This window comes from Coregonus lavaretus, assembly GCF_964263955.1.
Source record: "Coregonus lavaretus genome assembly, chromosome: 3".
NCBI lineage: Eukaryota > Metazoa > Chordata > Actinopteri > Salmoniformes > Salmonidae > Coregonus > Coregonus lavaretus.
In genome coordinates this window covers 37,231,378-37,245,186 of record NC_139990.1, presented here as the reverse complement: position 1 = coordinate 37,245,186, position 13,809 = coordinate 37,231,378, and the positions used below count along the sequence as shown (strand labels likewise).

The following is a 13,809-nucleotide window of genomic DNA, read 5'->3' as shown; positions in this document are numbered from 1 at the left end:
GAGTGAATACCTGACCACTGTGACTGAACCAAACTATAGGAAAGTTTTGACTATGTACAGACTCAGTGAGCATAGCCTTGCTATTGAGGCTGTAACACAACAAAATGTGGAAAATATAAAGTGGTGTGAATAATTGGCCCAGCGTCGTCCAGGGTAGGGGAGGGAATGGCTGGCAGGGATGTAGCTCAGTTGGTAGAGCATGGCGTTTGCAACGCCAGGGTTGTGGGTTTGATTCCCACGGGGGGCCAGTATGAAAAAAATAAAAATGTAATGCACTCACTAACTGTAAGTCGCTCATAAGTCTCAGATAAGAGCGTCTGCTAAATGACTAATATGTAAATGTTAAATGTAATTGAGAGAGGCCGCCATAGGCAGACCTGGCTCTCAAGAGAAGACAGGCTTTGTGCACACTGCCCACAAAATGAGGTGGAAACTGTATGACCATATTAGAGACACATATTTCCTTCAGATTACAGAGATCCACAAAGAATTCAAAAACAAACCCAATTTTGATAAACTCCCTACTGGGTGAAAAGCCACAGTGTGCAATCACAGCAGCACGATTTGTGACCTGTTGCCACAAGAAAAGGGCAACCAGTGAAGAACAAACACCATTGTAAATACAACCCATATTTATGTTTATTTCTTTCCCATTTGTACTTTAACTATTTGCATATCATTCCAACACTGTATATAGACATAATATGACATTTGAAATCACTTTATTCTTTTAGAACTTCTGAGTGTAATGTTTACTGTTAATATTTATTGTTTTTTTCACTTTTGTTTATTATCTGTTTTGGCAACGTTAACATACGTTTCCCATGCCAATAAAGCCCTTCAATTGAATTGAATTGAGAGAGAGAGAGAGAGAGAGAGAGAGAGAGAGAGAGAGAGAGAGAGAGAGAGAGAGAGAGAGAGAGAGAGAGAGAGAGAGAGAGAGAGAGAGAGAGAGAGAGAGAGAGAGAGAGAAACAGAGAGAGAGAGAGAAAGAGTGAATACCTGACCACTGTGACTGAACCAAACTATAGGAAAGTTTTGACTATGTACAGACTCAGTGAGCATAGCCTTGCTATTGAGGCTGTAACACAACACAATTTGGAAAAAGGAAAGTGGTGTGAATAATTAGAATAATTAAACCAGAGAGAGAGAGAGAGAGAGAGAGAGAGAGAGAGAGAGAGAGAGAGAGAGAGAGAGAGAGAAGAGAGAGAGAGAGAGAGAGAGAGAGAGAGAGAGAGAGAGAGAGAGAGAGAAGAATAAAACCAGAGAGAGAGAGAGAGAGAGAGGGTCTGCTATACAAATTGATGGAAAGTGGGGTTGGGGGAAAAACATACAACATTATAAAATCCATGTACACAAACAACAAGTGTGCGGTTAAAATTGGCAAAAAACACACACATTTCTTTCCACAGGGCCGTGGGGTGAGACAGGGATGCAGTTTAAGCCCCACCCTCTTCAACATATATATCAACTAATTGGCGAGGGCACTAGAAAAGTCTGCAGCACCCGGCCTCACCCTACTAGAATCTGAAGTAAAATGTCTACTGTTTGCTGATGATCTGGTGCTTCTGTCACCAACCAAGGAGGGCCTACAGCAGTACCTAGATCTTCTGCACAGATTCTGTCAGACCTGGGCCCTGACAGTAAATCTCAGTAAGACAGAAATAATGGTGTTCCAAAAAAGGTCCAGTTGCCAGGACCACAAATACAAATTCCATCTAGAGACCGTTGCCCTAGAGCACACAAAAAACTATACATACCTCGGCCTAAACATCAGTGCCACAGGTAACTTCCACAAAGCTGTGAACGATCTGAGAGACAAGGCAAGAAGGGCCTTCTATGCCATCAAAAGGAACATAAAATTTGACATACCAATTAGGATCTGGCTAAAAATACTTGAATCAGTTATAGAACCCATTGCCCTTTATGGTTGTGAGGTCTGGGGTCCGCTCACCAACCAAGAATTCACAAAATGGGACAAACACCAAATTGAGACTCTGCATGCAGAATTCTGCAAAAACATCCTCTGTGTACAACGTAAAACACAAAATAATGCATGCAGAGCAGAATTAGGCCAATACCAGCTAATTATCAAAATCCAGAAAAGAGCTGTTAAATTCTATAACCACTTAAAATGAAGCGATTCCCAAACATTCCATAACAAAGCCATCACCTACAGAGAGATGAACTTGGAGAAGAGTCCCCTAAGTAAGCTTGTCCTGGGGCTCTGTTCACAAACACAAACAGACCCCACAGAGCCCCAGGACAAAAACAACAACAACAACAGCAACAACACAATTACACCCAACCAAATCATGAGAAAACAAAAAGAGAATTACTTGACACATTGGAAAGAACAAACAAAAAAACAGAGCAAACTAGAATGCTATTTGGCCCTAAACAGAGAGTACACAGTGGCAGAATACCTGACCACTGTGACTGACCCAAACTTAAGGAAAGCTTTGACTATGTACAGACTCAGTGAGCATAGCCTTGCTATTGAGAAAGGCCGCCGTAGGCAGACCTGGCTCTCAAGAGAAGACAGGCTATGTGCACACTGCCCACAAAATGAGGTGGAAACTGAGCTGCACTTCCTAACCTCCTGCCAAATGTATGACCATATTAGAGACACATATTTCCCTCAGATTACAGCGATCCACAAAGAATTCGAAAACAAACCTAATTTTGATAAACTCCCTTATCTACTGGGTGAAAAACCACAGTGTGCCATCACAGCTGCAAGATTTGTGACCTGTTGCCACAAGAAAAGGGCAACCAGTGAAGAACAAACACCATTGTAAATACAACCCATATTTATGTTTATTTATTTTCCCATTTGTACTTTAACTATTTGCACATTGTTACAACACTGTATATATACATAATATGACGTTTGAAATGTCTGTATTCTTTTGGAACTTCTGAGTATAATGTTTACTGTTAATATTTATTGTTTATTTCACTTTTGTTTACTATCTATTTCACTTGCTTTGGCAATGTTAACATACGTTTCCCATGCCAATAAAGCCCTTAAATTGAAATTGGATTGAGAGACAGAATAATTAAACCAGAGAGAGAGAGAGAGAGAGAGAGAGAGAGAGAGAGAGAGAGCGAGAGAGAGAGAGAGAGAGAGAAGAAGAAGAAGAAGAAGAAAACCAGAGAGAGAGAATGCTTACCAAAGTCCCCGGGGACAAAGATGTGGTAGACGCAGGTCAGACTCTGGGTATAATTACGGGGGTAGTTTGGGGACAGGACGGTCCCCTCTGACCCTGTCGAGCGGCCTCCGCACGGGGCTGTGAAAACACCAACACATCAACGTGACTTCCAGGTCACACTACCTGGGGAAATGCATACAGCTACGCAGCGGAAACAGGAATCAGCAAATAGCATTTCCTTCAGCTGCACAGGGAAGCAGAATTATCAGAAAATATGAGGAGGAGAAACTATCAGTTTGACCACTTAAATGCTGACTAACGGTCTACAACATGAGATACTTGAGGGAAACATATATGACATTTCCAAAGAGTAGGAGGGGGAGGGAGGACGGGGAGAGTTGTGTTTTTAGAGGACTTGAGTCCAAGGACAGCAAACCATCAACAGATTCAGATTGGGATTGAGATCGGGATCAAGATATACACTGAACAAAAATATAAACACATGTTAAGTGTTGGTCCCATGTTTCATGAGCTGAAATAAAAAATTCCATAAATGTTTCATACGCACAAAAAGCTTATTTCTCTAAATATATTATGCACAAATTTGTTTACATCCCTGTTAGTGAGCATTTATACTTTGCCAAGATAATCCATCCACCTGACAGGTGTGGCATATCAAGAAGCTGATTAAACAGAATGATCATTACACAGGTGCACCTTGTGCTGGGGACAATAAAAGGCCACTAAAATATGCAGTTATGCCACAGATGTCTCAAGTTTTGAGGGAGCGTGCAATTGGCATGCTGACTGCAGGAATGTCCACCAGAACTGTTGCCAGAAAATTGTATGTTCATTTCTCTACCATAAGCCGCCTCCAACGTCATTTTAGAGAACTTGGCAGTACGTCCAACCGGCCTCATAACCACAGGCCACGTGTAACCACGCCAGCCCAGGACCTCCACATCCGGCTTCTTCACCTGAGGGATCGTATGAGACCAGCCACCCGGACAGCTGATGAAACTGTGGGTTTGCACAACTGAAGAATTTCTGCACAAACTGTCAGAAACCGTCTCAGGGAAGCTCATCTGTGTGCTCTTCATCCTAACCAGGTCTTGATCTGACTGCAGTTCAGCGTCGTAACCGACTTCAGCGGGCAAATGCTCACCTTCGATGGCCACTGGCACGCTGGAGAAGTGTGCTCTTCACAGATTAATCCCAGTTTCAACTGTACCGGGCAGATGGCAGACTGCGTGTATGATGTGGTGTGGGCGAGTGGTTTGCTGACGTCAACATGGTGGTGGTGGGGTTATGGTATGGGCAGGGATAAGCTACGAAGAAACGAACAGAATTGCATTTTACCAATGGCAATTTGAATGCACAGAGATACCGTGACGAGATCCTGAGGCCCATTGTCGTGCCATTCATCCGCCGCCATCACCTCATGTTTCAGCATAATAATGCACGCCCCATGTCGCAAGGATCTGCACACATTTCCTGGAAGCTGAAAATGTCCCAGTTCTTCCATGGCCTGCATAATCACCAGACATGTCACCCATTGAGCATGTTTGGGAGGCTCTGGATTGACGTGTATGACAGCGTGTTCCAGTTTCCGCCAATATCCAGAAAATTCGCACAGCCAATGAAAAGGAGTGGGACAACGTTCCACAGGCCACAATCAACAGCCTGATGAACTCTTTGCGAAGGAGATGTGTCGCGCTGCATGAGCCAAATGGTGTTCACACCAGATACTGATTGGTTTTCTGATCCACACCCCCTACCTTTTTTTCAAGGTATTGGTGACCAACAGATGCATATCTGTATTCCCAGTCATGTGAAATCCATAGATTAGTGCCTAATGAATTCATTTCAATTGACTGATTTCTTTATATGAACTGTAACTCTGTAAAATCTTTGAAATTGTTTCATGTCGCTTTTATATTTTGGTTAATTGTAGATTGAGAATGAGAAGTAAGAGACAATCACATTAATTAGATTACTTTACTAATATTATCACGATCATAATAATCCATATCATTATCATGATCACAATAATCCATATCATTATCAAGGTAATAATAATAATCCATATCATTATCATGGTAATAATAATAATCCATATCATTATCATGGTAATAGTAATCCATATCATTATCATGGTAATAATAATAATAATCCATATCATTATCATGGCAATAATAATAATCCATATCATTATCATGGTCATAATAATAATCCATATCATTATCAAGGTAATAATAATAATCCATATCATTATCATGGTAATAATAATAATCCATATCATTATCATGGTAATAGTAATCCATATGATTATCATGGTAATAATAATCCATATCATTATCACGGTAATAATAATCCATATCATTATCATGGTCATAATAATCCTCATCAGTATCATGGTCATAATAATCCATATCATTATCATGGTAATAATAATCCATATCACTATCATGGTAATAATAATCCATATCATTATCATGATAATAATAATAATCCATATCATTATCATGGTAATAATAATAATCCATATCATTATCATGGTAATAATAATCCTCATCAGTATCATGGTCATAATAATCCATATCATTATCATGGTCATAATAATCCATATCATTATCATGGTCATAATAAACCATATCATTATCATGGTCAAAATAATCCATATCATTATCATGGTAATAATAATCCATATCATTATCATGGTCATAATAATCCTCATCGGTATCATGGTAATAATAATCCATATCATTATCATGGTAATAATAATCCATATCATTATCATGGTCATAATAATCCTCATCGGTATCATGGTAATAATAATCCATATCATTATTATGGTCATAATAATCATGATCATTTAAATGAGCTGTCTCCTCCTTGGTTTATATCAGTGTCATCATAAGATTGTGTGATATCCTCCTGTAGTCCATTACAACAGTACATTTCTACCAGCAGTATGTCAGTATTTCATATCTTAAACTGTTAATCATGCAGGTAATGTGTTGAGAGGCTTTTAATGCAGTCACCTCAGCAGGTGGGCACACACACACACACACACACACACACACACACTGGTCTAACTCAGCAGGTGGGCAGAGAACACTGTTAACTAACACAATCTCATTTGTCAGAGAGAGGCTTGCACCAGCTGGTCCAAGTCTGTATGGAACACAACACCCCCGACACACACACACACACACCCCAAACACACACACACCAAGCACACACATAGAAACACACCCCAAACACACACACCCCAAAGACACACACACCAAGCACACACACAGAATAACAGTGAGGCTAGCACCAGATGGACTGGGTTCTCCCTGTCACCATGCAGCCATCCTGAACTGAAAACTACACAACAGACCCCAAATACCATGAGACCTGAGAGGGTTGTATGAGACAGACAGTATGTGAAGGCTGTAAAGAGGAGAACCATGATCATGTAATGAGACAGACAGTATGTGAGGCCAGTAGAGAGGAACCATGATCATGTAATGAGACATACAGTATGTGAGGCCTGTAGAGGTGAACCATGATCATGTAATGAGACATACAGTATGTGAGGGCAAGAGAGGAACCATGATCATGTAATGAGACATACAGTATGTGAGGGTTGTAGAGAGGAACCATGATCATGTAATGATACATACAGTATGTGAGGGCTGTAGAGAGGGGAACCATGATCATGTAATGAGACATACAGTATGTGAGGTCTGTAGAGAGGGGAACCATGATCAGGTAATGGAACATACAGTATGTGAGGCCTGTAGAGAGGAACCATGATAATGTAATGAGACATACAGTATGAGAGGCCTGTAGAGAGGAACCATGATCATGTAATGAGACATTCAGTATGTGAGGGTTGTAGAGAGGGGAACCATGATCATGTAATGAGACATACAGTATGTGAGGGTTGTAGAGAGGGGAACCATGATCATGTAATGAGACATACAGTATGTGAGTGCTGTAGAGAGAGGAACCATAATCATGTAATGAGACATACAGTATGTGAGGCCTGTAGAGAGGGGAACCATGATCATGTAATGAGACATACAGTATGAGAGGCCTGTAGAGAGGAACCATGATCCTGTAATGAGACATTCAGTATGTGAGGGTTGTAGAGAGGGGAACCATGATCATGTAATGAGACATACAGTATGTGAGGGTTGTAGAGAGGGGAACCATGATCATGTAATGAGACATACAGTATGTGAGGGTTGTAGAGAGGGGAACCATGATCATGTAATGAGACATACAGTATGTGAGTGCTGTAGAGAGAGGAACCATAATCATGTAATGAGACATACAGTATGTGAGGGCTGTAGAGAGGGGAACCATGATCATGTAATGAGACATACAGTATGTGAGGGCTGTAGAGGGGAACCATGATCATGTAATGAGACATACAGTATGTGAGGGCTGTAGAGAGGGGAACCATGATCATGTAATGATACAGACAGTATGTGAGGGCTGTAGAGGGGAACCATGATCATGTAATGAGACATACAGTATGTGAGGGCTGTAGAGAGGGGAACCATGCCAAGTCTAACCAATCTGAGCCAAGGTGTCTGCGTCCCAAACGGCACACTATTCCCTGTATAGTGCACTACTTTCGACAAGGGCCCAATGTGTTGTGGTTACATTGCATCCTGGGACCATTCGTATCAATTTAACACAACAGACAGGTTAGTCAATAGAACGGACACACACAGGCACTTACACACACACGCGCACAGACACACACGCACACAGACACACACACGTCCGCACGCACACACACACACACACTTCCTACAACACAATAAACCTTCATCTGGACTGTATTCAAACTAATGTCCTCTTCAGTTTAAACACCAAACTATTGATCAGTCAGAGTTACTGTAGAGCACAAATTGATAATTGATTGATCGTCACCTCCCTCACCTTGACAGGTGGGCTTGGCTCTGTCCCACTCAGTGTGTGTGTGTGTGTGTGTGATGGAACATCTTGTCCTATATCCAGGACAACACTCATTGGTATCAGACGGATGCAGCTACTGCAACACTGGACTGGCCTGAGGCTGCAGGGGAAACTCACTGCTGTGGACTGTACTGTCCACTCTGTCTCCCGTTCCATGTACCAGAATGCTGCCGTTGGCCAGGACATTCTCACCTTTACTGTTAAGGCGAGGCTGCAGGTTCTACCAACAAAATATAATCTAGCACTCTGGTACCCTACAAACTACGACCCATTTTGTATTCTACATGAGTCAAATGTAATGGAGTCCGTTTCCCATGTTGTGAATGGCTGCTGTTCATACAAGGATTTGTACATTGCTAGACATGACCGCCTTGTTGACCTGATAGCCAGCGAGGCAGAAACATTCTTGTGTGAGGGGAAGCTGGTTTGATGTTGATGATGATGCCTTTTCATGGAGCAGGCCTTTCCCGAGAAGCTGCTTAAGTACCAGCCCCTCGTGGCACCCTTGGACAGCCTCGGGCGGAGGTGCAAGCTGGAGGCGCTGATATTCATTAGTCTCTGCCACGTACACAGGCTTGCAGTGCGTGGCCTCCAGATTGCGGGCCTTACAAAAACTAGGGGAAAGCAATTGGCTAGGTACTGCTCTGTTTCAGCTTCGTTGGCAGCCTGGCTGTTTGGACAAGGAGGTGTTTTCTTTACCCTTGAGTGCCATGCATACAGGGACCTTTGAAATCTTTGGATCCTTTTTTTTGTAAATTTGATAGGTGGATTCAGATAAAGTATTTAAAGTCTGTCTGTCTGTCTGTCTGTCTGTCTGTCTGTCTGTCTGTCTGTCTGTCTGTCTGTCTGTCTGTCTGTCTGTCTGTCTGTCTGTCTGTCTGTCTGTCTGTCTGTCTGTCTGTCTGTCTGTCTGTCTGTCTGTGTGTGTGTGTGTGTGTGTGTGTGTGTGTGTGTGTGTGTGTGTGTTGCCTCACCTTGACAGCTGGGCTTGGCTCGGTCCCACTCAGGCCTCTTGCTGTTTCCCATCATACAGGTCAGTGTGGAGTGTCCCTGTAACAGATAGCCCGCCTCACAGCTGAACGTCACCGTGGAGCCCAGCTTGTAGTCATTCCCCAGGCGTGTCCCGTTCATAACGTTCCCCGGATCAAAGCAAGCCTCCCGCAGTTTAGCTGTTGTTGAAAATATATGGTTTTATATTGTTCTAATTCAGACAAATTATGTGGCAGCATCAGAAGTTTGTTTGAGCGGTTGGATAGCCTAGTGAATGTCTGATCACAAAAAGCTGTAACCAATCAACTTTTTAAAGACTTACAGTATATACAGGGCATTAGGAACGTATTCAGACCCCTTGACTTTTTCCACATTGTTACGTTACAGCATTTTTCTCAAATTGATTAAATAGTTTTCCCCCTCATCAATCTACGCACCATACCCCTTAATGACAAAGCAAAAACAGATTTGTCGATTTTTTTGCAAATTTATGAAAAATAAAAGAACTGAAATATCACATTTACATAAGTATTCAGACCTTTTACTCAGTACTTTGTTGAAGCACCTTTGGCAGCGATTACAGCCTCAAGTCTTCTTGGGTATGACGCTACAAGCTTGGCACACCTGTATTTGGGGAGTGTCTCCCATTCTTCTCTGCAGATCCTCTCAAGTTCTGTCAGGTTGGATGGGGAGCGTCACTGCACAGATATTTTTAGGACTCTCCAGAGATGTTCGACCTGGTTTAAGTCCGGGCCACTCAAGGACATTCAGAGACTTGTCCCGAAGCCACTCCTGCGTTGTATTGGCTGTGTGCTTAGGTTCGGTGTCCTGTTGGAAGGTGAACCTTTGCCCCAGTCTGAGCAGGTTTTCATCAAGGATATCTCTGTACCATTGGGATGGTGCCAGGTTTCCTCCAGATGTGACGCTTGTCATTCAGGCCAAAGAGGTCAATCTTGGTTTCATCAGACCAGAGAATCTTGTTTCTCATGGGCTGAGAGTCTTTAGGTGCCTTTTGGCAAACTCCAAGCGGGCTGTCATGTGCCTTTTACTGAGGAGTGGCTTCCGTCTGGCCACTCTACCATATAGGCCTAATTGGTGGAGTGCTGCAGAGATGGTTGTCCTTCTGGAAGGTTCTCCCATCTCCACAGAGGAACTCTATAGCTCTGTCAGAGTGACCATCGGGTTCTGGGTCACCTCCCTGACCCAGGCCCTTCTCCCCTGATTGCTCAGATTGGCCGGGCGGCCAGCTCTAGGAAGAGTCTTGGTGGTTCAAAACTTCTTCCATTTAAGAATGATAGAGGCCACTGTGTTCTTGGGGACCTTCAATGCTGCAGACATTTTTTGGTACCCTTCCCCAGATCTGTGCCTCGATACCATCCTGTCTCAGAGTTCTACGGACAATTCCTTCGACCTCATGGCTTTGTTTTTGCTCTGACATGCACTGTCAACTGTGGGACCTTATATAGACAGGTGTGTGCCTTCCCAAATCATGTCCAATCAATTGAATTTACCACAGGTGGACTCCAATCAAGTTGTAGAAACATCTCAAGGATGATCAATGGAAACAGAACGCACCTGAGCTCAATTTCTAGTCTCATAGCAAAGGGTCTGAATACTTACTTTGCAAAAATTTCTAAAAACCTGTTTTCACTTTGTCATTATGGGGTATTATGTGTAGATTGATGAGGAAACACTATTATTTAATACATTTTAGAATAACGTAACAAAATGTGGAAAAAGTCAGGGGGTTTGAATACTTTCTGAATGCACTGTAATACAAAATGATGTTGTGTAGAAACACACTTTAAACAAACACACAAAACAAACAGGAACTAACTTGTAAGGACGTCCTTTGCTACATTTGTAAAAACTTGGACGATAGCACAAAAACATAATGGGAAAAAAGACACAAAACAAACACTTTGGAAAGTTCGACAAAGATCGTCCTCGTATGAATATAAGCTTGGTTCCCTGAAGGAAGGGGGACGAGACACAACACACTTGGTCATGCGAGTGAATTAGCGTCAAATGAACCAACAGAAAAGGGAACAAACTCAGAAGATAGTCCTCTGCTGCATTTGTAAATAGCACAACACCATTAAAACAAAGACACAAAACAACCATTTCAAGTTTGCATAAACATCCCCTTGCGCCTCACCTTTATACTCCAGATGGAAGCCTTTGTAGCTCACTGAGCCGTCGCTACGGAACGCTAGGTGCATGAGGTTAGCAGAGCTCTCTATCTTCTCTGGAAGCTTGCTATCCTGGAAACTACCAATGAGATGACTGTTGCTGTCTGGTCCGTCGTAGATATACAGGAAGTCGTAGTTGGGCTCGATACTGAAACTGTAGAGGGGAAAATAAAACAACTATTTCAGCAAATTAACAGGAAAATGATTATTTTCTCAAATTAACAAAAAAAAAAGGTTATTTCAGCAAATTAACAATACAAAGGTTATTACAGGAAATTAACAAGAAACTGTTATTTCAGAAAAGTTTAAATGTGGGGACGTACTGAAATAGAGCTTTCTAACACCTTGGGGTTTCAATTGTTTTTATTTCAGCAGTGTTGAAACGTGTGACGCACTGTACAAGAGCTTTCAATATACATTTGGGTTTTCAATTGAGAGTCTGATAAGCATTAGTAAGCCATTTCATCTTCTTGTATCTCAGACACAGAAAGAAGGAGGAACGGAAGAACTCCCTGAAGAGCTCTAGAGAGAGAGAGAGAGAGAGAGAGAGAGAGAGAGAGAGAGAGAGAGAGTGAGAGAGAGAGAGAGAGAGAGAGAGAGAGAGAGAGAGAGAGAGAGAGAGAGAGAGAGAGAGAGAGAGAGAGATTGAATTGTTGCAACATCATGGAGGCAGAACTGCTCCCAAATGGCCCTGGCAATGTAGTGTGAGGCAGGCATTTCATATTGTTCTATTGATGTATATCAAATCACGTTTCTCACTGAGAGAGAAGTCTGTTGTTTCTAAAAAATAATCAGTTTGGCTTATGACAAAAATTGTAATAGCTTTGGGATAATTAAATCTGAGTCCATTCAAGAACACACCAGTTTCAAATCATAACTTCTTCCTATTCTTCAGTGTCCCGTGAGGTTGTGTGCATTTCCTGTTGACTCTATCAGCAGTGTCTAGCAGGACAAACCAAATGGAAATGATGCTGTATATTTTACCCCTTTTTGTCCCCAATTTCGTGATATCCAATTGGTAGTTACAGTCTTGTCCCATTGCTGCGACTCCCGTACGGATTCGGGAGAGGCGAAGGTCGAGAGCCATGCGTCCTCCGAAACACGACCCCGCCAAGCCGCACTGCTTCTTGACACACTGCTCGTTTAACCCGGAAGCCAGTCACGCCAATGTGTTGGAGGAAACACCGTCCAGCTGGCGACCATGTTAGCGTGCATACGCCCGGCCCACCTCAAGGAGTCGCTAGAGCGATGGGACAAGGACATCCTGGCCGGCCAAACCCTCCCCTAACCCGGAGGACGCTGGGCCAATTGTGCGCTGCCTCATGGGTCTCCCGGTCGCGGCCAGCTGTGACACAGCCTGGGATCTGCAGTGCCTTAGACCGCTGCGCCACTCGGGATCTGCAGTGCCTTAGACCGCTGCGCCACTCGGGAGGCCCTGGAACCCAAAATAATTATACCTGGAACCAGAAAGGGTTCTCCTATGGGGACAGCTGAATAACCCTTTTGGAACCCTTTTCTCTAAGAGCTAAATGCCCTTATATAAATACCAAATGATGCCCCAGCTTAAAACAAAGAACCCACATCTCAAACAAACAAATAGCCCAAACACACACACACACAGTAAACTATCAGCATAAAGATAAATAGGAAACTTAAAGACCTTTTCCCAAACTATGATAAAGACCTTTTCCCAAACTATGATAAAGACCTTTTCACAAACTATGATAAAGACCTTTTCACAAACTATGATAAAGACCTTTTCACAAACTATGATAAAGACCTTTTCACAAACTATGATAAAGACCTTTTCCCAAACTATGATAAAGACCTTTTCACAAACTATGATAAAGACCTTTTCACAAACTATGATAAAGACCTTTTCCCAAACTATGATAAAGACCTTTTCACAAACTTTGATAAAGACCTTTTCACAAACTATGATAAATCCATTTTCAAGAACTATGATAAAGACCTTTTCAAGAACTACGATAAAGACCTTTTCACAAACTATGATAAAGACCTTTAAAAAAAATAGTTTTCAGAAAGTGGTTTACAATAACGCCGCCCAGAGCACCAATAGAAAGAGCAAGCATCAGCACAGATGAAAGGAAGAAACCTTGAGAGGAACCAGACTGTCAATTTCAGTTTATTTACTGATGATTCTACATGTTGAATCACCACAGTTCATCAACACCCAGCAGGCGATCTCTAACACACCGCAGTCACCCTCTGCTTTCAGCTGTTCGTCTTTCTGGTGTGTTTCAGTTCAGTAGCTAACCTGAATGGAAACATTCATTCATTCCTTACCTGATAAAAGCCAGTGATATGACGTAGTCTGAGTGGACAGCGATCAGCCAATCACAGTCCTTGCTGTGAGGGTAGGGGAGGGGGAAGTTAGGGGAGAGGATGAATCCTGATGATCCTGTTACGTTGCCCCCACAGGGAGCTGCAGAAACACACACATACACACTGTGTTCTAAATATACAGT

At 42.5% G+C, this 13,809-nt stretch overlaps 1 protein-coding gene across 1 annotated transcript in view; it reads right to left on the bottom strand.

Moving 5' to 3' along the window:
• The window catches only part of LOC311126986 (CUB and sushi domain-containing protein 3-like), a gene marked incomplete at both ends in the record, with an annotated part of 648,334 nt that overhangs the window by 326,893 nt on the left and 307,632 nt on the right, over positions 1 to 13,809 (bottom strand). Inside the window, 4 exons of the mRNA XM_084158716.1 lie at positions 3,177 to 3,293; positions 9,113 to 9,307; positions 11,287 to 11,474; positions 13,628 to 13,766. Coding sequence (XP_084014842.1) covers positions 3,177 to 3,293; positions 9,113 to 9,307; positions 11,287 to 11,474; positions 13,628 to 13,766 — 639 coding nt within the window. The remainder of the gene's footprint in view (positions 1 to 3,176; positions 3,294 to 9,112; positions 9,308 to 11,286; positions 11,475 to 13,627; positions 13,767 to 13,809) is intronic.